General features: G+C 32.7%; 3 protein-coding genes across 7 annotated transcripts; 1 reads left to right on the top strand and 2 right to left on the bottom strand.

Annotated features, from left to right (window-relative positions):
* Positions 1-851: 851 nt before the first annotated feature.
* On the bottom strand, positions 852-12,903 carry LOC105343777 (E3 SUMO-protein ligase NSE2). Of its 2 annotated transcripts, none has more exons than XM_034461601.2 (6): positions 12,772-12,903; positions 9,319-9,463; positions 8,158-8,264; positions 3,227-3,374; positions 2,606-2,804; positions 852-1,164 (listed from the first exon to the last, which is right to left on the bottom strand). In XM_034461601.2, exons 2-6 carry the CDS (start codon positions 9,437-9,439, stop codon positions 1,044-1,046), a joined length of 696 nt encoding a protein of 231 aa, XP_034317492.1. In that variant the 5' UTR covers positions 9,440-9,463; positions 12,772-12,903; the 3' UTR covers positions 852-1,043. The 2 variants fall into 2 exon arrangements, with proteins under 2 accessions (XP_034317492.1, XP_034317493.1); XM_034461602.2 differs by having other exon boundaries at positions 12,768-12,891.
* A 374-nt stretch (positions 12,904-13,277) lies between these two features.
* Positions 13,278-22,229, top strand: LOC105343776 (serine incorporator 1). 4 transcript variants are annotated; one of them, XM_011451246.4, is made up of 14 exons: positions 13,278-13,440; positions 13,834-13,998; positions 14,152-14,351; positions 14,500-14,579; positions 14,892-15,029; positions 15,713-15,789; positions 15,894-15,990; positions 16,426-16,512; positions 16,692-16,836; positions 17,265-17,338; positions 17,506-17,526; positions 18,382-18,396; positions 20,870-21,017; positions 21,394-22,229. In XM_011451246.4, exons 1-14 carry the CDS (start codon positions 13,420-13,422, stop codon positions 21,530-21,532), a joined length of 1,407 nt encoding a protein of 468 aa, XP_011449548.3. In that variant the 5' UTR covers positions 13,278-13,419; the 3' UTR covers positions 21,533-22,229. The 4 variants fall into 4 exon arrangements, with proteins under 4 accessions (XP_011449548.3, XP_011449551.3, XP_011449550.3 ...); XM_011451249.4 differs by lacking the exon at positions 17,506-17,526; XM_011451248.4 differs by lacking the exon at positions 18,382-18,396.
* Positions 22,230-25,585: 3,356 nt separating this feature from the next.
* On the bottom strand, positions 25,586-27,618 carry LOC105343778 (biogenesis of lysosome-related organelles complex 1 subunit 5). The gene is made up of 5 exons (XM_011451253.4): positions 27,560-27,618; positions 26,947-27,029; positions 26,560-26,689; positions 26,145-26,200; positions 25,586-25,799 (listed from the first exon to the last, which is right to left on the bottom strand). Exons 1-5 carry the CDS (start codon positions 27,579-27,581, stop codon positions 25,620-25,622), a joined length of 471 nt encoding a protein of 156 aa, XP_011449555.2. The 5' UTR covers positions 27,582-27,618; the 3' UTR covers positions 25,586-25,619.
* Between the last annotated feature and the right edge of the window lie 252 nt (positions 27,619-27,870).

The raw sequence follows: 27,870 nt of genomic DNA, 5'->3' as shown, positions 1-27,870 counted from the left end.
GTCCCTTTTCTAACAAGATGATTTATATTCATATCACATGTTGAGTATTGGAGTTCTCAAAAAGATCCTTAACAATTGTTTATACATGTATATGGGATATAAAGCTACATCAAACTCTGAACCTTCTTGTAAGCTCGAAGAATTGTCCTGGGGCCAAAGTCTTAACAATTATAAAGAATCATCTGGCTGATTAGTTTCTGAGAAGATTTACCTGTACTCTATATATTCCTATGTAAAACTTTAACACAACACCCCCCCACCAATGTAGCCCCATCCTACCCCAATAGATCATGATTTTCACAACTTTGATTATACACTACCTGAGGATGCTTCCACACAAGTTTCAGCTTTCCTGGCTGATTAGTTTCTGAGAAGAAGATTTTTAAAGATTTACTCTATATATTCCTATGTAAAACTTCGACCCTCCATTGTGGCCCCACCCTACCCCCAGAGATCATGATTTTCACAACTTTGATTATACACTACCTGTGGATGCTTCCACACAAGCTTCAGCTTTCCTGGCTGATTATTTTATGAGAAGAAGATTTTTAAAGATTTACTCTATATATTCCTATGTAAAACTTTGTCCCCCATTGTGGCCCCACCCTACCCTCGGGGATCATGATTTTCACAACTTTGAATATACACTACCTGAGGATGCTACCACACAAGTTTCAGTTTGGTTGATGCTAAGTTTGGTTGAAATTGGCCCAGTAGTTCTTGAGAAGATGTTGAAAATGTTAAAAGTTTACAGAAGGACAGACAGACAGACGGACGACAGACAAAATGTGATCAGAAAAGCTCACTTGAGGTTTCAGCTCAGGTGGGCTAAAAATAACTAACAATATTAATCATCATTGTAAAATTTATTCAGAATAAAAACAGTTCTCTGCCTAAAAATATCAGAAAACCTTGAAACACATAGTGGCATTTTGACATACATGTTTAACATACATGCATGTACATGTAGCATTGAATGATTTTTTTATCTCGCATAAGATACGGAGTGATTTAGACTATTTCTAAATGATGATGATTCACTTTTATTTCTTCGATTTCTTTTCTTGGCGGATTTTCTTCTCAATATATCTCTTAAGTTCTTTGTTTTCCACTAAATCTTCCTTTTTGATTGGATTTTCATTCATACAACCACCAACTGGGCACCTGAAAATACAACGCATGTACTGATAAATATACTTGATGTAAACTACCCTTTTTTTTCATAAAGACACAATTTAATGACAATATTTGTTAAAAGTACCCCTTCCCTCCTCAACATTGAAAGGGGTCAACTTTCATACAAGGTACAAGGCAGACAGACAATGGATAATTCTGAAGATACCGGCCGAGGGACAATATCTTTGTCTAGATTAGTATTATTCTAAACTTAAGGTGATATGGGGCATCTGTTGATATCCACATGGATAAAAGTACATTAAAATCAAATACTTTCACTGATTTAGAATTTTCAAATTTTATAATATTTGACCAAAAAAAAATGTTTTGAAATTTTTTGGAAAGGAAAAATCAGAAGAGCCTCAGCGGTAGTAGAACTCAAGACTTACAGATGCATTTAAACAATAAAATGCTGTCTTTGGCGATTCATTCGGGATATGAAGGTAGCGACATTGCAGAAAAAATACATAACCCGCAAACGCGGGTTATGTAAATTTTTTCTGCAATGATCGCTACCTTCATTACCCGAATGAATCATCAAAGAAAGCATTTTATTGTTTATATTAACATCTTTCTTTTTAGCCAATTGATAAATTGATTATGAAAAGTAAGTAAAATTCACTGAATGACTGTTAATGTACGTAAGTACGTTAACTAAAAGAAACAGCCAAATCCTCTCCTGTGTGACTTTGAGTCTGACGTCGTCATGATTATTTCGTGCAGTCTGTGATTTTTCCTAGGTAGTTGTAGGTCTCGACCAATCGATAAACTGGGCGTGTCAAGTTTGGTCCTGTCACTTTCTTGTCAGTTTCAGCCGCTGTAGATATCGACCAATCATTAAACGGGGCGTGTAGATATCAATCTGGCTGTTTCTATAGAGCTATGAATTAACTATAAGTTTCCGTAAGAAATAGAGGGAATAATACTTGGTAGATGTTAATATAAATTAATGAACGCTCTAACCCATTGTGCTGTACTGTTAGTTAAAGTTTTGGGAAAGAAAACATTCATAAAATCATACTTGATTTTATTATTTCGATAGGAAGTATGTATACATCACAATATGAAGGTGTCCCATATTACCTTACTGTACTCAAAATCAATATGGGTTCTCTACTCTTTACTGGGTACTAGTATACCAAGTATTGTTTTTAAAGAAAGGGTTCTCAAGATAAGCAGACATCAACAGTATGTTCCAACAACCAAACAACATACCAACTGACTGAACACCAGGTGCAAAACAATGAAATTCAATTAACACAAAGATACACAAAGGACAAAGAAAGGGTTCTCAAAAAATTGAGATACATGTATATATATCTATAAATTTTCAGAGTAGTTTGAACCTTTTAACCCTCGACCTTCAATAGCAACATAAAAACCCTTCACTCCTTACAGTACTATTTTAACATGCTAATGAAACTCTTACTTTGCCTTGTTCTTCTTGATTTTGATGTAGTAATAGATTCCGTCCCTGTCATAGTTGTGTTTACAGTGTTTGTTGGTGACTGGGTTCACCATGTCCTTGCCTGTGTAGGGACACCTCGTGTTGACGTCAGACTGGGTCAGCACCATCTCCTCGTCCCCACCACAGACCGGGGTCTGTGGGATACAGTTCACCTCCCCGTCTGTTCGTTGATAAAAAGAATGAATCAGAAAATTCTTCATATTATGGCAGTTAAAATCCAAAGTACAAGCACAACAACAAAAAGGGGGAAAAACTGTTGATTTGGTAAAAGGAACACGAATTCAGAAAGAACCTTAATGTTCTCAATATATTAATTTAGTTCAATTTTCTGCAATAAGTTAAAAGGAATCTGAATGTTCTCAAGATACTCAGGGGACAAACTCCTAAATTCAGCTCAGTTTCTTCAACCATAAGAGAGAGAAAGGACAGAAAAACTGTTTTTGCTGAAATAGTGAACAGAAAAACATCCCAAATAGGGAAGATATGCATGTACCTCAAGTCAATCACTTGCTTGGTGTTATGGTGTAAAATTTTAAATTATACTTTAGAATGATCCCAAGGCATGTACCTGTCATCACATACCTGGATTTAGGATTCCTGCTATTTTTTCTGTCAGATCCAAGAATTTCTCATGCCCCTCTAGTGGAAGCTTCCGACTTCTGTTCTTATAATCCTGGAGCCTCTTCTCTACCGATTCTTCTAAATCAATGGCTTCTTGAGACTGGGCAGCCTTAAAGCAAGCAAAGAAGAATAAAAGGAATTACTGTAAATGATTATACTGCTACAGATTTTTTTTGTTGATTTTTTTTGATTTTTGTTTATGCTTTATGTAAATATCAGGCTTGGGGTAATGCTAAATGTAATGGTAATGCATTGCAATGCATTACATGTTTTCAAAGTAATGCTAGTAATGTGTAATGCCTCAAAATTAGCATTACAAGTAATGCTAATGTAATGCATTACTTTCCAAAACCTAGTGTAATGCTGGCATTACATGGCATTACTTTGCATTACTATGCATATTTATGCATGTTCACTTTAAAAAATGTGATGAATAAATGGATAGTTGAAATTGAATTTGATTAAATTTATGTTCAAAGAAGAAAGAAATAATTCTAATTAAGAAAAAAATGTTTTAATTGTGCATGTTTTATTAAAAAAAGGTTTTTTTTTAATTCATTTTTGAATTGTTTATATTACTTATATTACTAAAGATAACAGCACAATTTCATAACATTTTTAAGAGTGTTGTTATTAAGATAAGAGTTTTTAATCATTTAAACAATTTACTCCAATTAGTTTGCACTTCAATAAGAAATGTGTCAACAACACACTATGCCCCCAGGATAATCTAAGTATCAAAACAATCTATTGTTATAAGAAGTGCTAAACACCCCTATCCCCTTCCTTTCGCTATGTCACAATAGAATAGGAGACAGACATGCACCTTTGAAAGCATGATGAATGCACTGTCCATCCATGATGAAAATCAATATCACTTCCAATATTATAACCTATTTGAAAATAATCTTACTTATTTTCTCTTTCTCTCTGTCTCTCTCTCTCTTGTATATTAATTACACTGTACATTAGTTTGGACTGATAGAAAAGACAAGATTCATGTATTTTTTCTATTATTGCACTTAATATATCCTAAGATAAAGATCGTCAAACAGTACTTTTCAGTCCAAGCTTCGACTGCTCCTGTAGAACATTTTTTTAGTATAGCTGGGAAGATTTTCAAACTAACAGGATGCAGTTAAAAGATGAACCCTTTGAAACTTCGATCATAAAGTGCAACAGCAATCTTTTGTCTTTAAGTGTACTCCGTAAAAAGAAATACGATTAAAATATATTAAGAAATATAACTGTGAAAAATCATCTGTTTAAAAATTAATAAAATTAAGTGTCCAAAATTATAAAGATTTGTGTAATCTGGGAATATATCTATATTTAGCTTTTAAAAACCGCAATATTATTTCATTAATTGTTTTTGTTACGCATGTTATCCTGTGTCTCTATTTCATATCTGATATTGTATCATGCCAAATGTCTATAGATATCATTTTACTCATGTAATATGTTGTCCATATTGCCACAATATATATTGAGCAAATAAAGAATGACTCTTGTTTATTCATTGAATTTGAACCTGATACTGAGCATGAAGCTGTAGATATGTTAAAGAGTGTTGTATATTTGAAACATTTGCAAAAACTCTGTATCAGCTTTACTTAAAAAAAAAAAAGTAATGGTAATGGTAATGCATTACTTTACTCATGTAATGGTAATGTAATGCATTACTTCAAGAAAATCAAGTAATGGTAATGGTAATTTAATGCCCAAATTCATGAAGTAATGGTAATGTAATGCATTACTTTACAATGTAATTCGCCCCAAGCCTGGTAAATATTAACACAATAGACATTATAGATTTTCTTCATGTTTGCAATTGTGACACATGAAAATATTGTATTTACTGTACAAGATTAAATACAGTAAAACTCATTTAGTACGAACACGGATATAGCGAATTCTTGGATAAAGCCAATTTTTTTTGAGTTCCCGGTAAAATTCTTATGAAATCTTTGCAAAACTTTATGGTTTTAACGAATTCTGATATAACAAATTTACGGATATAGCTAACTGATTTTTAGTCCCTTAGAGGTTAATAATAACGATATTTAACACTTTCATAACAAATTTGTTTTTAGTTTAAAGGCCGAACATTTTTACCGGGTGGTAAATCTCAGGTGAGGGCGGGGCTTAATTATTAGAGGTGTGAAAGCCTCCGGGGCTTGCAGTCTACCTGTGGTCATGAACGCTGCTAATCGCTATACACAGGAGGCAAATTAATACACAGGAAATAAAGAATTAGTCAGAATTGGTCTTAGTTTAAATATCTTATTGTTCTAATGACCATACGAAGCGATTTTATACGGAAATGGTATGTGTCGTCCGAATTTTCTCTAAGCACACGTGTGTAAAGCACAATTTAAAAAATGCAGTAAATTGATTCTGCTATAAAAGTAGAACTCAGTACATTGTGTTTAGCATTTGACATTGTTTAAAAAGTTAATTTTAACAATTATAATAGTATAAGAAAACCATACGATCAGTAAGAATGTGGAATGTAAAGACAGCCATTATATAGTTATATGTCGACAATTAATGGAGTTCGTTTTCCATGGAGTGACGTTTACATGCACCAACTTCTTACCAGTAAATATAGCTTTAGTAGCATATTGTACGTTTGTTGTAAAAAGAAAATTTTATATGTTTTGGAGCTTTCCATGCATTTTCGTGGAATTTATTAGCTCACACACATTCAACATATTTCAAATATGAATTGTGCGTATTTTCAATCACTGATTAATTATTTTTCATCCAATTTTAATACCGGTAATGTTTAAAAATCAATTTTCAATTCCCCCTTTTAATACATGACGGAAGATATCAAAGATAACGTTGTTAAAGTAGTCCGAGTATCGCACTACGTCATAATACAGATTTTTCAATATTGGTTCGACATTTACAAAGTGTTTTAGATACCCGGTATTGATTTTGCTCTACATCGCTGTTGTAAACAATGGCAATAATAAGCAATTAGAACGGTAATATATGTATTCTATGAGAGATAAAATGATTGATGTTGAGAAACTCGATTCTGTTAAAGTAAAATGATAAACGAAGTTTCTGATTAACCAGGATCTCAGGTATGCTTATATCTTCTTTGTTTTGACCCCCCCCCCCCCCCCCCCCCCGAAATGTTATTTTTCTTTTACTAAAACCGGTTTAAATTTAGAGACAGAAGCTGTTTCGAATTTAATCAATCGTCAATTAATTAATGTTTAAATGATATCTAACATTGTTGACAGATCTAGGCAGAAAACTGTAGCAAAATGTGATGTTTACGGATTTTTTCGTCAGGGTCTACTTGGTTTAGAGCTTATAGCGTGAAAAGTAATCCGTCAACATGTAATTTATTTTACCAAATCTTTTTTCTAAGATGTCAATCTATAGAATAAACACCATGAATTTAAGTTTGAGTCCATAAAATAGTAAAAAAATTACCAAACACGATACTAGCATTGCATTTTTTGTATTCTATTTTGATACAACAGGTCCATAAAGCGTACTTACTTACAAAAATTTGCGCAAAATTATTGATGAGATATGGCTTAAATAAATATTTATACTCTATTTTGTATGTTCAGTTCTAATTTTCCCAAAATTGGTAATTAGTTTTAGGAAAAACGGACGTCTGGCAAATTTCATAATTGTCAATAATTTTTGCAAGGGGGTACACCTGTCTGAGAGGTGATAACAAACAAACTAGCATGTAAACATGCATATTTTCTTTTGTATATGTATTGCTAGAATGTATATTTATCATTTAAAGCTAAGCTTTTAATGATTGAGCCCATTTAGTGCCGAGTATAGGACTACCTTAATTGCTAGTAAACAGAAATCCGCGGACCTGGCAAGATCACGCTCGGACGATCACGTCAATCAAACTGGGTGCTATTTTTTCAAACTTGATTGACAAGCGGCATCATTTTGAAGTTTGTACAGGTAAAAAAGGGGGCGTTTGTAAAATGTTCGGCCTTTAAAAGGTTTTGCACTAACATTTAACATCATAGTTTGAATGAATTTATTTTCGCACATGTTTTTCAGTTTACAACCCAATTTTTAAAGGTATCAAACAAATGTATTTTCATTCTTAGCCCCAATTAGCAAAAATTGTAGTCTGGTTAAAGAAAACATGTATATTATGAATTCGCTATAGTAAATTTTATGAATTCATTATATAAGGAATAAGGAATCATTCTTTGAGTATTATGAGGTGATAATTTTGTTCGGGCGTGATTAAATCCAATAAAGCCCGAAGGGCTTTCCCAGTTATGATTGATTTGATCATGCCCCGACCAAAATTATCACCTCATAATATTCAAAGAATGATTCCTTATTACTTATATTTATATAATTTTAAGCCGTTGTACGATTAAATATTTAAATATAAATAAGCAAACCCTGCTGGAGCCTCAATTTGGTGTCATTTGTATTATGGGTTATATGGTACAAAATTGATACGTAGTGTATCAGACAAAGACACTGGGATATGTAAATGCATGTATATGGATATAACGAAGTAAATCCATAAGTCCCTAGGACCTCGCTATAACTGAGTTTTACTGTACTGTATATAGGGAAATATTCACCCTGTTTTATTTTCGCCCCTTCGCCAGCCTTGTCAGCAGGCGAATTTAAGACTGGGCGAAATCGTTTGCAAGTTGTAGGGGAGACACTTTAAACTTTGAGTGTTCTTATTCATGTATATTTTCTCCCAAATTATGATCATTTTTTAAAAAGTATTTTGGTCATCTAGTGTAATCTTACAGAATAAAAATTAACCATGTTGTACATATTAATGATACATGTACTACATGCAATATGTTATATTCACATAGTAATCATTGATATCAGAGTTTAAAATTAACTTTCTTGAATACCTGGTTTGTCACATCTTCAACTGAATTCATGAAATCTTCTAAATCTCGCTCCATTTGCACATAGTCTTGCATGACACTCTTCAAGGTATCAATTTCTTTCTCACTCTCTGTGTACAAAAGCAGAAAGTTCATAACACAACTTACAATTTACACACATTATTTGTAAACAATCTCAAAATATATATATTTCGTGGAATTTTATAATATATCATGGGCTATCATGAACAATGGCATGTGTTTGATATAACACCGTATTGTCACACTTCTAAAAGCAATATGCTTTCTCTTCTTCCAATGGACCACAAATTTTTTTGAAAATAAAAGCTCTACATAACAGGATTACGTGCCCCCCCCCCCCCCCCCCCCCCATTTGGGTATTCATTAGCTTTCAAAAATGTTTTTGAAAGCTGATCCTCTCCCATTGCCATGGTGCATAACAAGATATACAGCAATATTTTGTTGCATCTGTATATTATACTGGGTTGATTGGATTGACCAACATGCGAGTACAGCTTAGTTTGAAGTTGACTTTTGATGCTTTAGCAGTCACAATGAGAAAGCTATAAGGACTTTGAACTGCATGGGCTTGAGATGACATATTCCGAGATTCCCCTCTGATACTAAGGTTTCCTTTTATATTAATATTGTGACATGTGCAGGGTCTCCCCCTTATGCTGCAACATAAACGCCGTGTACTATATTATGATCCGATTGGAGATTACAGAATCGAACTATAAATAAGTAAAAAGGAAAAATAACACCATGTCAAGAAATAGACAAATATATTAATAATAATCCTGCATGCATATAGGGTTATTTTCGCCGTGTATTATTTCCACCCTTCTTCACATGCAAACGGTTTCATCCTAGCTGTCTTGAATTCGGCCAGACAAAGTTGTGTTTAACGATAGATAATTTGAGACATTGGAATTTGCCTTGTCTTAATTTAGCCTGATGACATCAAGGGCAAAAGGGGCAAAAATAAAATGTGGGGCAAATATTTCCCTGTACACAGTATATACACAAGACATACAGATGCATACCTGTACCTGTACTGGTATATGTTTAAACCATTAATACCAGCAGCTGGTACTGTAAAAATAAAAACACAAAAATAACAAAAAGCAACATTAAATCAATGAATTAATGAATTAAACTTACCAATTTTACTTTCTGCAATATCTTGAGCAACATCGATAGTTGTTTCCATTCCTACTTTAATATAATCCTGAACTGTCTTCAATGATTTTTTGGCTTGTTCAATAACAGCAAATTGTGCCATGGTGTCTTTTATATCTTTTTCATCCTTAAATATTTTAAGAACAAATAGTCAAACAAGAGGCCCAGGGGCCACATCGCTCACCTGAGCAACAATTGCCTTAATTCTGATCAAATTAGCATTACAGTATCAAAATAACTTGACAACTAAGTACAGTAGATCTTGCTTTAAAAAAACTTGAAAATCTGACAATTTTTATCCACTTCTTTTTCTTTTGGTAAATACCAAGCCCCTTTTGTTGTTGTACATGTAAGAAGATTTTTCTCTATTCCTATATACCCCCCCCCCCATTTCGTGGCCCCACTTTTCTCTATGGAATCATGGTTTCATCAAACTTAAATCTGCATAACCTGTGCTTTCACACTAAGTACTGAGTTTAGGACCGAAAGCTTTCCCAGAATATTTTTAAAGATTTTCTCTAAATATTCCTATGTAAAAATTCAAACCGCTATCACGGCCCCGCCCAACCACTAGGGACTGTGATTTTGCAAACTTGCATTACTCTACCCAAGGATGCCTCTACACAAGTTTAAGCTTTTCTGGCCAAATACAGTAAAACACGGTTATAGCGAACACGCTTATAATGAATTGACGCTTACAGCGAAGTGAATTTTAATCCCCAAGTCTCTATTTCATGTTGTAAACTTGACGGATATAACGAATTACGCTTATAACGAAGTAATATTGCCCGTCCCTGGGACTTCGTTATAAGCGTGTTTTACTGTAGTCTTTAAAAAGAAGATTTTTAAAGATTTTCTCTATATATTCCTATGTAAAAATTCATCCCCCATTGTGGCCTTACCCTACCCCTGGACTATTATTTAAACAAACTTGAATCTATATGATCTGGGGGTGCTTCCACTCAAATTTGGGCTTTCCTGGCCTAATAGTTTTGAGAAGAAAATTTTCAAAGATTTTCTCTACATATGAAAATTTATCCCCCATTATAGCCCCGCCCTAGCCCCAGGGACCATGATTTGAACAAACTTGAATCTACACTACCTGAGGATGCTTCCATTTTATTTTGGGCTTTCCTGGCCTAAAAGTTTTTGAGAAGACGATTTTAAAAGATTTTCTCTATATATTCCTATATAAAACTTGATCCCCCTATTTTGGCCCCACCCTACCTACAGGATCCATGATTTGAACAAAATTAAATCTACATACCTGAGGATGTTTCCATTTTAATTTGAGCTTTCCTGGCCTAATAGTTTTTGAGAAGAAGATTTTTAAAGATTTTCTCTATATATTCCTAAGTAAAACTTGATCCCCCAATTGTGGCCCCACCCTACCCCCAAGGGACCATAATTTGAACAAACTTGAATCTACACTATCTGAGGATGCTCCCATTTTAATTTGAGCTTTTCTGGCCTGATAGTTTTTGGGAAGAAGATTTTTAAAGATTTCTCTATATTCCTATGTAAAACTTGATCCCCCTCTTGTGGCCCCTCCCTACCCCCAGGGACCATGATTTGAATAAACTTGAATCTACACTACCTGAGGATGTCTCCACACAAGTTTAAGCTTTACAGGCCGAATAGTTTTTGAGAAGAAAATTTTTGAAAAATACCAACAAATTTTCAATAATTCTAAATTATCTCCCCTTTAAAGAGGGCGTGGCCCTTCATTTGAACAAACTTGGATCCCCTTCACCTAGTGATGCTTTGTGCCAAATTTGGTTGAAATCTGCCCAGTGGTTCTTGAGAAGAAGATGAAAATGTGAAAAGTTTACAACGACGCCGACAACGACAGACAACGGACAAATTGTGATCAGAAAAGCTCACTTGAGCCTTTGGCTCAGGTGAGCTATAAAGAGATCAAATGATGTATAATAATAAAACATATGATGTTCAACTTCAAAATTACACACCGACTGACTTCTGCGAATACCAAAAACAAATATCTATACTACTATATTAAAATAATAGACTCGAATTTGTTAGCTTTAATACCGATAAATCGGGAGAGTACTGTTTTTTGTTTCATATATTTTAAACATAATTGGTACTTGAAGATTACCAATTTGATTTGATTTTTTCTCAATCAAGCTTTGTTAATTAATAATCAACGAAAATTTCTCAAAAAATTCCGGAAATCATCTGAATTTTTTGGATTTTACAATCTCGCGCATGCACATTACATTCACGCTAAATCACGGGAGGCTCTTTATTTTATGTTTCCACAATAACACATTTGCATGCATAAACTTGGAAACGATAAAACAAATGTGTGCTAATTTTCATTGGAAATTTTTTTTCTGTTCATCAAAGAAAATATGGGAGATAACTCTAAGCAGAGACATAAATAACAGAGATTGGTAACTCCGCCATTAGCGTGTTTTGTTGTTGAAAAATGGTACGGGACCTACCTGAGTTTGAGAACTACATTTTAGTAAACTGAGATAATGATCTTAAACCAAAAGTAAATTGTTTTAATGAAAAGTGTGCATAGGTTTTAGACATTTTTGAAACAAAAAATTGAAAAATAAGATAAATATATAGAAAATATATTGGCAGCTATAAAACATCGGCGAAATCTCGGACGACGGGTAGCCAACTGCCTCCTAAAACTCCTCTTTTAGTATGGTTTATATGACATATTGATAAACTCAAGAAAATATAATATTTTGAATGTTTTGGTAATAGGTTTTAGCCGTTTATATTTCGATATAATTGTTTATTAGAAAGATATACCTATTTAAACTGGGAACACTTTACAATAGGGACTGCGGGATTTCGATCTGTTGCCAATCTCTGTTATTTATGTCTCTGCTCTAAGACAATGCATTTACTATAAAAATTCTTGAGAGTTTCGAATGTCTACATGGTGTGTAAAAAAACGTTGTTGAAATATGTTGAATTCTGCAATTATAGAATTAAACTTTTTTAAGAAAGGTATATACAGCTTCAAAATGGTTTGTTGTGAACAATTTGACTGTTATTTTCAATGCAAATTTTTCCGAAATCGTTTTGGAGCGATTCTGCAATTCTCTGCTACATTACGGGTATATGGGAGGCATTTTAACTGTGATGAAAGCATTTCCCGAGACACAGTTAGATTATTCCAACTCAGCAGAGTGTAGTGAAATTAATAGCATTAGTGTAGGCTTGGAGTTTGGTTATGAAAATGTCAACAATAAACGGTGTTTCGATGTATCTATTTTGTAAATACAATGTCAACCCGTGCACGCACGGGTCAAAGTCTAGTTTTTATTTATAAAAAAAAACTTAACTTGCTGGAACTTTAAATCTTATACAGTTGAATGGAACGCAGCTAAAGGTAATGTAAGAACGCATACATATTATTCTATACAACTAAAACTATATCATACCAACCGTTAAACCAACAATCCATCAACAAGTATAAATTTAGAATAGATCATATCTGTGTGTTCATCATGGTTCGGAGTTCCCGCCAACTTTCATTCCTTACTTTCGGTTCGTCATCGTTGGTGCGCTAAATAACCCAAAAGAACGACATATGATAACAGACTGCAAACAGATGATGAAACACGGATACTCTAAACAAAATATATATATAAACAATACATAAGTTAATTATGCAATTTAAATAATGTAATAATGATATAACATTATGGCATGTAATGTACGTGTTTGTAAATTATTTTGATTTTATTTGACAACATATTATTTTAATGTATTTGTAATGTCCATGAATATTGTTATATAGATACGTTTAATTGACAGCATTGAACTATAAGTTACTATCATATAAATTTTTAAGTATAACTGAAATTATTTTATTCATGTTGGTCCATGATCTTTATAAAAATATTTTTCTTTTCTCTGGAACCAAGAGAGTATTTTTGGGTAAGTCTACGCACCTGCTATATATAACCTGCGCCATTTCGTAAACAAAGCAGGAACCATTTTCTGACTAATCGAAATTCTGTCATATGACAGTGAATTAGGTCTTTTTTTTTCAGATATTTAATTTATTTTTGAGCGGAACAAGAAGACGTGATGGGCTGTATCATTGGCTCGGTTTGTATTTGATATATAGGTTATTATAAATTTGATGTGGCGGTAAACACTAAAATGATAGCGGAATGATCGCACCATTTCGACATAGGCACTGGAAGTAGAAGATAGTTATCTGATATGATTACATAGTATACACGGTAAAGTAAAAAAGTATATTATCAAGTGCCTAATGAAATGTATTTTGACGCCCAAATTGGCTCTAGTGAGAAAAGTGAGTTAAGTGACCTAAACCTGTATTTAGATGTTAACAGGAGTAAAAAGACTTAACAAAGTCCTTAATAATCCATTTATTCCACAGTAAAGAACATCTTTATAGGGTATTTATAAAGTATACTAATTTTTAATACCGGTATATGATATATACTATATAGACTACTGTTCATTTTAATACAGTTGGCCTGCTGTTGTGGTAGTGCAGCCTGCAGTCTCTGCTGCGCTGCCTGTCCATCTTGCAAGAATTCTACAGCATCACGCATTGCTTACTCGCTCTTGTTGATCGTAGGAACAATCGTAGCTAGCATCTTTCTTATCCCTGGACTGGAAACAGAACTAGAGAAGGTATTAATTTCAACACAAAAGTTTATATGTGTATATTACATATATATTTAGGCGAGTCCTGAATCTCACAAAATTTCACAGTTTCAGAGTTATTTAAAGTAGTGCAGTACATAAACATATAATTTATAATCAATAATGAAAAAATCTTTACAGATTCCAGCATTATGTAAAGATCTTAAGATAGACACTATCAATGTAAACGTTCAAGACCAGCTCCTGAAATGCTCCGACTTGGTTGGTTACCTCTCGGTTTACAGAATCTGCTTCGCCATGACGGGGTTCTTTGTATTGTTCTGTATAATCATGATCAATGTGAAGTCCTCCAAAGACCCTCGGTCTGGGATTCAGAATGGGTAAGATTATTACAAAACAGTCTGTGAATGCTAAGTGTATGCCAATATATTTCCTCATTACAATTTTGTGCCCAATAAGCTAAACAAGCACATTTATATTTTGTCATTTTGACAGCGAAGTGAATGTCATAGTCTTCAAATGTTTCAGGTTTTGGGCCATCAAGATTTTAGTGTTGATTGCCATATGTGTTGGAGCATTTTTTATTCCAAGAGGAGAATTTGGGATAGGTGTGTACCAATATAGTTTTATTCCAACATTTTTCAGCCTATGATGCAGAATATGTATCAGATATATGTAACTAACCTTAATGATCAGGTAGCATGTGGTATTTTGAAGCAAAGAGTTGAACAGCAAACACATATAAATGCATGTATATTCTGTGATTGCAGTCTATACATTGGGCAATGTTCAGGGAATAATCTAGGGCATATTAACTACCTATGATTAAATATTAATGAGAATCCTGTCTACATATATATGTTTACAAAAGATGAATGCCTTTTATAAAAAAGAATGCATATTTTTTATTTGATTGACAGCTTGGATGTACATTGGTCTGGCAGGAGCATTCCTCTTCATCATCATACAACTGATCCTTCTGATTGACTTTGCTCATGGCTGGGCCGAGAACTGGGTGGAGAAGTACGAGGAAACCGAATCAAAATGCTATTACTTTGGTAAGCTAGATTCTTCTTATCTCCTATGTAAAATTATGAATATCTTGCATTTTAATTATTTTTTATTTTACAAAGAGCAAATAGAAATGACTATTTGCAGTATTATGCATTGTTTGCCCCCAAAATTAAAATTTTATAAAAAGCTTTAAAAACAAGGTGGAAGATAGTTGAAATCATATTGAAAATAAGTGTGGGAAAGGTTATCACCACAGTGATGTAATAATGTAGAAATGATGTTGTGAAGATTGTCATATTTCATACAATTTGTAGAAAAATATGGGTGTTTTTCCAGGGTATTTCGATGGGGGAACATTGAGCGCAGAATTGATCAAGTACCATTTTTTAGTATGATGTGTATAATATATGTTTATGACCTAAAACATTTATTAGAATCGTACTTGAGCAGACTTGCACTCTATACTTCCGAATGCAAAATAGGAAGAAAAAATGACATGCTTTTCATTTGTTTGCAAAATTGGGGAATTAGCTCATTTAGGTGACATCATAGATAAACAGCGAATGAGCTATGATGACTAATATCAAGATTAAAAAGATAAGCATCTTCTGTATAATAATTTATGAAGATTTGATTTTTATACGATATCATTTAGAAATTTGATAAAATTGGGGGCAGAAATTGAACCAAATATAGTCCTTTATACCTACTCTTGTTTTGATTTTAGGATTGCTTTTCTTCACTTTCCTGTTCTATGCCATTTCCATTGCGGCAGTTATCATGTTCTACATCTACTATGCAAGTGTAAGTACATTACTGAATTTTAGTATTATAAAGTGAAATTGTTTAGGTTTTTTTTAACATTAAAGTCCTTTCATCATTTCAAAGCTGTTGACTTTCTGTTACAGGGTGAAGACTGTGGGCTACATAAATTCTTCGTCAGCTTCAACCTGATCCTGTCTGTTGCTGTGTCAGTCATTGCCATTCTGCCAAGGATTCAAGATTGTAAGAATATCTAATTTACCTAGAAGATACAGATGTACATGTGCACTGGTACATTGACATGAATTTACGTTATTTATTTATGCATTCCATGGGAAATAAGCTTTTCGATGATAAAACCAGTGTGTTGGAATCTCACATATGAAACAAACTGAATAAGATTTGAGTCCTGGCCAAAATACTTTGTTAAATTCACATCTAACAGAAATTTTACTTTTACAAAAAGATGATCTATAGTGGTGAAGGAAGACTAGGATAAAATAAGCTTGTTTTTTTTCTCCCAAGGACTACATCCTGGATGCTCCCAAATAATGATCTGTTATTGTAGCTACGACAAATGTTTCATTTTAGAGAATCCAAGTTTTATTTTAATATGATTGAGATTGATTATAAAATGGTTTCCTGTATCTGTTGATTTAAATTTGTTTGTCTTTTCAGTGAACCCCCGCTCTGGTCTCCTGCAGTCCTCTATCATCTCTGCTTACATCATGTATCTTACCTGGTCTGCCATGTCCAACAACCCAGGTAATTAATGCTGTAACTCAACAATTTCATCAGAGTCATTTTCTTAGACAAGAGTGAGTCTGTTGTTTGGTAGATGTTTCTATTTGATAATTGTTACATGAATATGGACACATGGACAATAAACTTATTACAAGATGCTTTCTGAAAAAAAAATGACTGTTTTGATGATACCATTGCAGATAGGGAATGCAACCCCAGCATTGAGACCATCTTTTCGAACAAAACTGGAACCCCCACCCCCACTGACTACGTGAAAGCTGACAACTTTGACTGGCAGAGTCTTCTTGCTCTGCTGATGTGGATCTTGGCTGTTCTGTACTCCAGGTGTGTGTGATGGGTTTAGTTTTCATATTCAGCAATGTTAATTTTATGCCTTATAACTACCTTTTATCCCAGTGTTTGTTCATTCAAAATAGAACTCTTTTATTATCATAAGAGAGCCTATCAAAATATTATATCAGATTCATTTACAAACACTGTATAGTTTCTGTTCAGAGAGTAAAAGTTAAAGTGGAAGTTTACCTAATCTTGAAAATAGCTAGACAAGTTTCAAGCAATGTTAGCTAATTCATGTTCAAGTCATTTGTAAAATATTTGATTGGAATGGATATTCATATGCCTCTACACAAAGGAATTGTGTGATATATACATGTATATTAAGCATTTATCTCTAATGGTCCATCTTTGCATATGGTAAATAATGTGTGTCCAGTTTATGCACTAGTCTTGTTTATTCTTTGTTCTTTTCACAGTATCCGTACCTCAAGCCACAGTCAAGTCGGAAAGTTAACCTTGTCAGAGAAAACTGTCCTTCAGTCTGATTCAGGTAAGTTTGAATTTGAAGAAATACACTATACTTTTGATTGTTTAATTTTCCCCTCCAAAATGTTGTGAAACAGACAAGATATTTTTTTATGTTTGTTCGATACATCATTATAAGGGTCTGGATCAACTTTATCATGTATCTTTAGCGAGATCTTGTCTAAATTTTAGGTGATGCTCCACTTGTTGATGGTATGAATATGAATGCTAAATTGATGTGAATGTTAGGATTTTAGAGTTTTGTTTCTAAAAATTATTAGGAACTTTATTTTTTAAACTGTTTGGATTTAAGAAAGAAATTCAGTTCAAAGATTTCAAAAGTGCTATTTCGCATGCTATTTATTTATAAAAAGCCATGAACATGCCGTAACTTTCCTGTTGTAAATTTCCTTGCATATTTCACTATTCTCATTGCTTGATTTAAGAAGATAGCTTGCATCAGTCCATTTGCATTTGTTTTCATAGTTTATTTGTACTGAATTGTTTTTTTCACACATCCACTCACTCAGAGCTAATACATGTATCATTTGTACCGGTACCCGAATGTAAAACTATTTCACTTGTTTCAGAATATGAAGTGTAATACACATTTAAAATTTCTAAAATGTACATGTATACATGTACAAACATGTATTTTTAGCATATTGTTTAAAAGACACGTGTTATTAATTCTTATCATCTAATGTAGTTTTCGAACCAGAGTTCCTTAGGTTCATTTGCAGCCATGTTAGGTTTTCCTCATTCTCACGAGATTCAAATAAGTCTTTGTTGCCCCTGTTTCATCCATCAATAAGTATGTATCTTGAATATAACTAAATTTGATTTGTTTTAAGTATTAAGAATAGATAGAAAGGGTGAATATTACTTCATTTGATACTTCACTTAATTTTTAATACAGATTTATATATGTATTTGTTATTTCACTTGGTTCGCAAGCTGGTATAAATAGATAAGATATAATAGATTGTCCTTGTTGCTCTTGCAATGCAACATGGAGTTTGTACTGCCATAAACTTAACCGTTTTTGTTGATAATTAATTGTGACAGCTGACAAGTACGGTGGTGAGTAAACAAGTGTGATAACTGTTCCATAAATAATTTAATACTCCTCTTTTAAGTAAAAACAGTTAACTATCTATTACTTATTGTATGCAGAAAGTGTTGGTCAGGGTTTTCATTTAAGAAACCTCCATACAATGCACACAGGGTTTCATTTTCAGGGTATTTTGGACAGAGTCTTATTATAGATGATAAGTGATCAGATTCATTGTTTTGTGAATTATAATGCATTGCGAAATTGAAAATGAAAACAAAATCATTACAAGACAAAATATCTCAAATACTATCATTACCTGGATAATTGACATGTTTTATGCATGTAAACTTGGTTTCTTTCATCATATTCTTCAAGATAGAAATCAAAAGATTGATATTGTATACAGGGAAATATTCGCCTGCGTTTTATTTTTGGCCCCTTTCACCCTCGTTGTTAGCGGGAAAATTTAAGACTGTGCTATTGCCAAATTTTGTTCTTGCAAATAATATCTCTTATAACACAATTGCATCTGGGTGAATTCAAGACGGAAAGAAACCGTTTGCAAGCGTAGACGGGTGAAAATAACCCTGTATACAGTAATTACCTGGTATTTTCTTTATATGATGATATTTTTTGTTGTAATGATGTAAAAATGACTTGGATATCATATTGTTATTTGAAATTAACGGTAATACATAATCTATGTCCAAATACAACGATCCATTTGTGTATTGACTTGAGGTTCCTTATATTCTCCAAGTTTTAAAAACTTAAGGACAACATTAGCCATAGCAAATTACCCATGACCCAGTAACAATTAACTAACTTCACTAAATGCATGTTTTAAACCAGTAACTGAAAATCAAATTTCCAATTCATGTAATGATAAACACAAATGCATGTACATGTATTTGAGTTAATTATTAATGTACTGTATTGTGGTTTCAACAATATTTGTTCAACACCTCTTCAATGGATTTGATGTTCAAATGAGAGATACATATATATCCAACAAAAATATCATTGTCAGCAAATTCACATATCTTCCCAAGTGTGATTTTCATATAAATTCCAAAAAAGAAATTAGAAATGAAACCATGGTATAATTAGTATTTTATGTGTTTTTGAAATTGTGGCTTTGGAAATTAGTTCAAATCTCTCTTGGATTTCCTTATGAAATTGTCAAGTAAGAAAGATGTTTGTAAAATTAATACAGAATTTGATATAAGTGAAAAGGGTGAAAACTTTGCAAAATGTAGAAACTTTTAGTATTATCTAGACTAGCTACTATGTTGACAACTACCAAAGTCATCCTTCTGTTTGATATTTATATCATAAATAATATATATCATATAGCATAGTACTATTATCTTACATTGGAATATATGAACATACAAGTATTTGCATAACAATGTGAAATATTTCTTTCTTATTTCATGAGGGAATTATTAGAGAAATTTGTCATCATATAATTACACTGCCATAACCATCAAAGTTTAGACCACAGGGGCCAAGCCCTGTTTAACATTAACTTCAATGTAACCATAAATAATTAATGTTAAAACGAGCTTGACCCATGTGGTTTAGACATAAAAAAAAATTGGGCCCCTCCCCCCCCCCCCCCCCCTCACAAATTTGAATGTTTCCATGGTGCTTTATGCATGCACCAGTACATGCAATCATTAATTATCACATGTATATGCACTGCACCCATATTACAATCAGAAGTAAGTACATGTAATCATTTATGTTTGCTTTAGATTTTCTGTTTCTTTGAAACCTCATCTTGTCCTTCTTATTTCAAGCTAGTAAATTAGAACTGCAAAGTTTAACTTAAAATTAATTAAAAAAGATGGAATTACTATAATGATGTCTTCAGGAGACAAAATGGCTTCAATAATGATAGCTGTGATATTATGATATCTACATTTTCTTTATACCTGACTATTCTTTGATTGGTTATTGATTATTTTTCTTTAATTCAGTTTAGTTTACATGTAATCTGTTGTAAAATACACATATTGGTATTTGTCTGAATTAATTTTAGCAAGTTAATGTTTTGCACATGTAAGATAATGCTGTCTGGGATGTGAGTCTGCTTAATACAGGGGATATGAAAAATATTAAGATTTTTTTTTCTGCAAGACTTATACAGTTAAAATGATAGTTTTAATAATTTAAAAACTCTATGAGACATAATTTAAGAAGACAAATCAGCAAAAAAATATTTATAATGTTAATGTGTACTTTCTTTTATTACTATTATATAATTACATATCTATACTAGTACAAATGTATATATAAATTTCTGTCCAGAAATAATAGTAGGAATTTTTGGCATCATGAAAGAAAGAAATATTTCAATCATATTGAAATACACGTAATGTGGAATTCATATATTCAGATATTTTAACTTAACTAAAAATGTCTGCAAAGCTATGTCTCTTGGAGACATATTGCTAGGTAGATCCTGACTTTAGTGGCTGCTTTTGATTTCAGGCGCCTCTGATTCTGGAGATGAAGAGAAGGGTAAGCAGCATGTGTGGGACAATGAGGAAGACACAGTGGCCTACAGTTACTCCTTCTTCCACTTCATGCTGGCCTTGGCCTCCCTCTACGTGATGATGACCCTCACCAACTGGTACAGGTAAGAACCACGTATCCCTCTCCCTCCACGCTTCCTTTAATCTGGTGCAGAGATATAGTCCTATATATTCTTTACATGAATGTGTTTAGAGTGTCAAGGGAAATAACTCTAAATAGCTATATGAATGTGTTAAGAGTGTCAAGGGGAATAACTCTAAACAGCTTTAATTCTAAAATACGTAAAGTAATGATAATCTTAGGCATTCCTCATTTTTATATCATCAGGATTTTGCTTCACATCAGAAGATAAAACACTTGACCTCTGTAGACATGTATTGCTAAATATGCATTATTTGCTTAGATTTCTTGTTCTGATGTTTTATGGACAGCTAGATTAATACGTAAATTATGTATCTTTAAAAATTCATCTTTTGCAGTCCAAGCTCTGACTTTAAGTCTCTGAATGCCAACATGCCTTCTGTGTGGGTCAAGATCGTGTCCTCCTGGGTGTGTGTGGCCCTCTACGTGTGGACCCTGGTGGCCCCCATGGTTCTGAGGAACAGAGAGTTCAGTTAAATAACTGACATTACCCTCTGTTAGCGGAGAACAAAGCTCCTACTCTTGATTAGGAGACCAAAAGAGCACATTGGTCAATGCCAGAGTGTAAAATGTAGAAATTAACTGTTTAAAAAACTTGTTCTCCATTTCTTTGTTGTGTTTATTTGATCACTATTTTTGATTTGATTGCAGTATCCAGGCACCATATATTATTTGTATCAGAAATTGGCTAAAATCAATGGACCTTAATTTTCTCACCAACTATTATCTTTGATGCTTTCTGATGGTTTTGGGATTAAAGTTAATGCATGTACTAGTAAGGACTAAGACTTATACTTTTATTTTAAATCCAAAAAATGGATATTAGATTTATAGAAAATGTACATAATTTTGTATATAAACAGAGAAAATTAAAGTATTTGTTACTATCTATATTAACCATGTTGTCCAGAACATGTACTTTTATTGCTATAGCTTCGTAAATGGGTTTAATTTAAAACATTGCTTGAAATGTGTATTACTTTATTTTGTCATTTGATAATTTCTATTTTGAACTTCATTGCTTGATTTGTATTTTCATTTCCAACTGCATTTGTACATTTTCATGACACATCTTTAAATATTAATTGTCCTCTGTATAGTAATTTGTTTATGTTAATGTTGTAAATATGCTAATTTCGTAAATTTTTTACCAAAAATAAGTTTTAATTTAATACAGGTACAAAATACATTTACTAGTAGGAAAAAATACATTTTAAGATTAACCTTATCAGGAAATATGATAAGTCCTGAATCTTTATTGAACTGTTTTGGGTACCGTTTAATGTTTTAAGAGATTACCGTAATATATGTATTTCCTCTTGTTGACGCAAGAGCATTCTATAAAGAAATGATTTACTGTGGGATATGTACATGTACCATGAACCAAAAGAAATTTACTGTTAAATTACTTCTGTGATCTCAAGTAACTTTTGAATTTAAACAAATTTTTTTTCTGAACATCATTTAGATATAGTCTTTTAGTACTCGGCAGACTATTCTATATACTCTCTGGCTTAAAATGATACACACCAAACTACTTGTTGTAGCTTCTGTTCATAAATCTGTGATATAGATTATTTCAAATAAACTTCATTTTGTGTCTTCATACATCTCTCTTTTATTCTTTTTTATAAAGTACAGGTTCAGGTGTTAACCCCTGAAGCATTACAGAGAACAACTGGATCCACATACCCCCCCCCCCCCCCCCAAAAAAAAAAAAACAAACAAAAAAAACCCTGATTCGGATGTTTGTTGCTTTAGCGCCCTGTATGTAGAAGTACATGTCACCGTAGAAATATATTCCATTTACATGTTCATATACCTCTGACTTCCCTGGAGTCAATTACTTGTGTAGAGTATATGCCAGTCCTTATTCTAGACTAGCAACTCTTACTAATGAAGACAAAATAAGATGATTGTGTAACAATTTGTTCTGAATTTTCTTAACATGTTACCTTGAATGGTCAATATTTATCAAGTTTTCACTTTCTGGGATTGCACAGAGCATGGTGCGAACACCATTGTGCAAAGGCTGATGGTACATGTAGCTAGCACCAGCATTTGTGTATAAAACACACCATTTTAAGTCCTACAACAAGACTTGGCAGATTTTAAAACATGTCATTTTCAATGATTCAATCTATAATTAATTATATAAAGAAAATCATTTCACAGCAAGAGGAGAGTATATTCAAATGACTCACTAGTCTTTAAAATTGAGTTTCTATGATATTTTATAATTTTATTATAACAGATTTGAACTACTTGCTCTCCATCCTCAGCTATTGTATCTACAGCTATCAATTTTTAGCTCACCTGAGCTGAAAGCTCAAGTAAGCTATTCTTATCACATTTTGTCTGTCGTCCGTCTGTCCGTAAACTTTTCACATTTTCAACATCTTCTCAAGAACTACTGGGCCAATTTCAACCAAACTTGGCACAAATCATCCTTAGGCAAAGGGGATTCAAAGTTGTGAAAATTAAGGGCCACACCCGTTTTCAAGGGGAGATAATTAGAAATTAATGAAAAATGTCGAGAATTTTTCAAAAATCTTCTTCTCAAGAACCATAAAGCCAGGAAATCTGAAACATGTGTGGAAGCATCCTCAGGTAGTGTAGATTCAAAGTTGTGAAATTCATGACCCCCAGGGTTAGGGTGGGGCCACAATGGGGGGTCGAAGTTTTACATAGGAATATATAGAGTAAATCTTTAAAAATCTTCTTCTCAGAAACTAATCAGCCAGAAAAGCTGAAACTTGTGTGAAAGCATCTTCACGTAGTGTAGATTCAAAGTTGTGAAAATCATGATCCCTGGGGGTGGGTGGGCCACAATGGGGGGGGGGGGGGGGGGGGGGGGTCGAAGTTTTACATAGGAATATATATAATAGTAAATCTTCTTCTCAAGAACCATAAAGCTAGGAAAGCTGAAACTTGTGTGGAAGCATCCTCAGGTAGTGTAGATTCAAAGTTGTGAAAATCATGATCCCTGGGGGTATGGTGGGGCCACATTGGGGGGTCGAAGTTTTACATAGGAATATATAGAGTAAATATTTAAAAATCTTCTTCTCAGAAACTAATCAGCCAGGAAAGGTGAAACTTGTGTGTAAGAATCCTCAGGTAGTGTAGATTCAAAGTTGTGAAAATCATGATCCCTGGGGGTATGGTGGGGCCACATTGGGGGGTCGAAGTTTTACATAGGAATATATAGAGTAAATATTTAAAAATCTTCTTCTCAGAAACTAATCAGCCAGGAAAGCTGAAACTTGTGTGGAAGTATCCTCAGGTAGTGTAGATTCAAAGTTGTGAAAATCATGATCCCTCTGGGTAGGGTGGGGCCACATTTGGGGGGGGGGGGGTGTGTTAAAGTTTTACATAGGAATATAGAGTAAATCTTTTAAGATCTTCTCAGAAACTAATCAGCCAGATGATTCTTTATAATTGTTAAGACTTTGGCTCCAGGACAATTCTTTGGCCTTACAAGAAGGTTCAGAGTTTGATGTAGCTTTATATCCCATATATAAACAATTATTAAGAATCTTTTTGAAAACTGCAATACTCATAATGTGATATGACTATAAAATCAGCCTGTTAGAAAAGGGACTAATGATTATAAACATAAGAATATCCAGGGGGAAAAATGGATTTTATTTATACAGGATCTACATGTATTATTGTACATTGACCAGATAGTTTGTTTTATGACTCCATTAAGCTGATTTTATCATACCTATTGTTCCTCAGGTGAGCGATGTGGCCCATGGGCGTCTTGTTTAGATCATTTGTTTGAAAGCCAGTTTATAAGTAATAAATCTGCAATTCCACATATAATCAACAAATAAGTTTATTGCACTTATATTATAGTAAACACATACATACATGTTTGAAAATATATATTTTTTTATGTACTAAAATACCAGGGTAGTACTAATACAAGTCTTTAATTTAAAAAACTTTACAAGTACATGATACATGCTGTAAAACTGAAACTTAAGGTAGCTCCATACTCGTAAAATTCTCTGAGGAAAGTTTAAAAACCGAACTGATTTCGACTTAATAGACTTAAATGTCATCAATTGTTAGAAAAAATATACATGTCATCACACTTTTTGAGATGCCATATAAACATAAACTAAAGCATATTTTAGCATTAGAAAATTGTATTTTTTTCTGTTAAAAGTAAAATCTTGTAGGCAGAAATTTGTTTTTCTTGTTTAATTTTAATGTCAACTTTATCAGAAAACTAAAATTACAAAAATATTTTAAAATTAATCGTTGGAATAAGAAAAACTATAGCATTTAGACATACAACTGAAAGAAAAGTCAGAAAAAGAGTTATTTCCCCTTTGCATAGATAAAATATATAAAAATTTGGAAATTTAGTATAAAATTAAGTGCGAAAATATCTTGAACCTACCAATATTTCTAATTACATCCATGTGATTATATTCACATAAAATAGATAAAACTATCTTGCACAATTTTTAAAGAATTCAAAGTTTTACAAAAAAGTGTGACGTCACAGAACACTGGATCTACTTTAAAGGTTTAGTTCAAAATGGAATGCTTATGGTACTGAGCTGTTAACTGCTTTTAAATTTTTCTCAAGATCAGCATAATGTCTAGCCAGAATTCCTGCTTGCTCAGTAAATTCCTCGTCAATTTCTTCACACGTTTTTGCCTGCTGTCCCAAGAACTCTATCCATTCATCTTTCCTCTGGACGCGTTCCTTTTCCAAAAACTCTGTCTACACAAGAATCAGACATGATGCACTATCAGACATACAGTAAAACACGCTAATACCAAGTGCCGAGGCAAGTGATTTTACTTTGTTATAAATGTAATTTATTACATCCATGAGACGTGAGGTTTACAACATGTAATAAAGTCTCGGGGAATTAAAATCACTTTGCTATAAGCATAAATTTATTATATACACGTGTATGCTATAACCGTGTTTAACTGTACTAAAATATACATTTATATGCTGCAAGTACATTGTATAAACACTAACACGTTGTCCTAGAAAAAATAAAATAAATTACATTCACACGTTCGCCTAGACTTATTAATATTCACACATTGTACTTACATCCATACTGTTCTCTTTCTTCTCAACTTTATTACACACTTCTGTTGCTACTTTCACTGAAAAGATATATATTCATTCATTCATTCATTCTATCTTTATTTCCTCCTATAAGAGATTGACTAGGTTCAACAGCTGGTATTTTTTCATAAATTATCAAAAATCAATATCCAAGTAATATGCTCATCTCTGATTTATGCAAGAATGATCTACAAAACAACAACTTCCTATCTTGAAAACATACAATAGGGGTACCCTTTGTGGCACCCACCCACCTTTTCACCATCTCAATAACCGGATATTTTATTTTGGAAAACCTGTTTGAAAATTCTTTTTGCATACCTTGGTAGATTTACAAGATACATATAAACAAATATGATATATAATTAAGATTTAATAATTAAGATTTAATAATTACATTTGGCAGTAAGATTTGCCAGAAAAAGGTCCATTCCTTTTGTTGATTGTGGTAAGAGTTCATCTTTCATATCCCTGATGTCTTCATTTAATTTCTTCAGTCTTTCTATTTCATGATCATTTCGTTTTTCCTAAAATTAAATGAAATTAAAAAGAAAATATGTGTATAACAAAAACAGTTTTTTCACTGGTCCAAAGTATCATGTTTCATTAATATGTGTGAAAAATTATGAACATAGACATGATAGAGCAAAATGGTTTTATATTTTAATTCATGGTATAAACACACAATTAACAGCTTCTTAAGATGGAATTGCACTCCTTATAAAGGATATACACTGCCTATTGTAACGGCTGGGTCAATCAATTATATTTAAAGTTAACAAACCTCAAATTCTCTAACAAAGTAGTTTATATGGCCCTGTAAAATTGGTCGATGATCAAATAATCTGGCATGAATTTCATTTAAATCTGTAAAATATAAAAAAGTATCATAAATATAAGTAGATATTTAAGGATTTCTCTAAAAATAAAACTGTAATGACTTCAAAATTAAAAGACTTGATAAGTCAAAAACTCTAAATACAGTCAAACCTTGTTATCTCGAATTTAACTGAACTGAATTTTAAATAATAACAAGGCATCAGGTTTAACATTGTTTAAAGAGAAACAGTAGTTACAACTTCCGCTTCACTCTCAAATATATTTGAGGTATAAATATTCAGAATACCAACGTTTGAGACAGTGTAAATCATATTTTGACATGTACTAGAGTTTGTAAACTAAAAGAAATGTCAGTGCGCAGCCAATTTGTTTAGACTACGCTAAGAGGACAGAACGATGTATACCATTGTACAACTATTATGAATGAACATAAAACATGGTATATCTAATGTCTTATATTTTACTCGATAATTGCATTCCACAGTTCCAACAAATCGCTTAGCTTAGCCTATCAATTGTTATTCAAAATAAGCTGCTAGTGTATTGACAAAAAATACCCCTGAAAAGCTGTTGGTCCATCTTTTAGCACATCAAATGAAGTTAAAAATTTATTATTTTGCAGTGGCTAAAATAGTCTTGAATGCTATTATCATTCCTGAGTAAATAAAAACGTTTGAAAGGTCCCTAGATTTAATGTAGTTAACACATTGTATAAATTATTCGTAACTATAGTATTAAAAATCAAAAAATATTCGTATGATACCCTAGAAAACATGGTTATAAGATTTCTGTTCTATTTGTCAATCAAAAGTTAATTAAATACGCTATTAAGTGGTATACTAATAGCAACTGTTGTCATGCAAAACAT

Source organism: Magallana gigas, chromosome 5 (genome assembly GCF_963853765.1).
Source record: "Magallana gigas chromosome 5, xbMagGiga1.1, whole genome shotgun sequence".
Classification (NCBI taxonomy): Eukaryota; Metazoa; Mollusca; class Bivalvia; order Ostreida; family Ostreidae; genus Magallana; species Magallana gigas.
The sequence above is the reverse complement of the archived record's forward strand: the minus strand, read 5'-3'. Positions and strand labels throughout refer to the sequence as shown.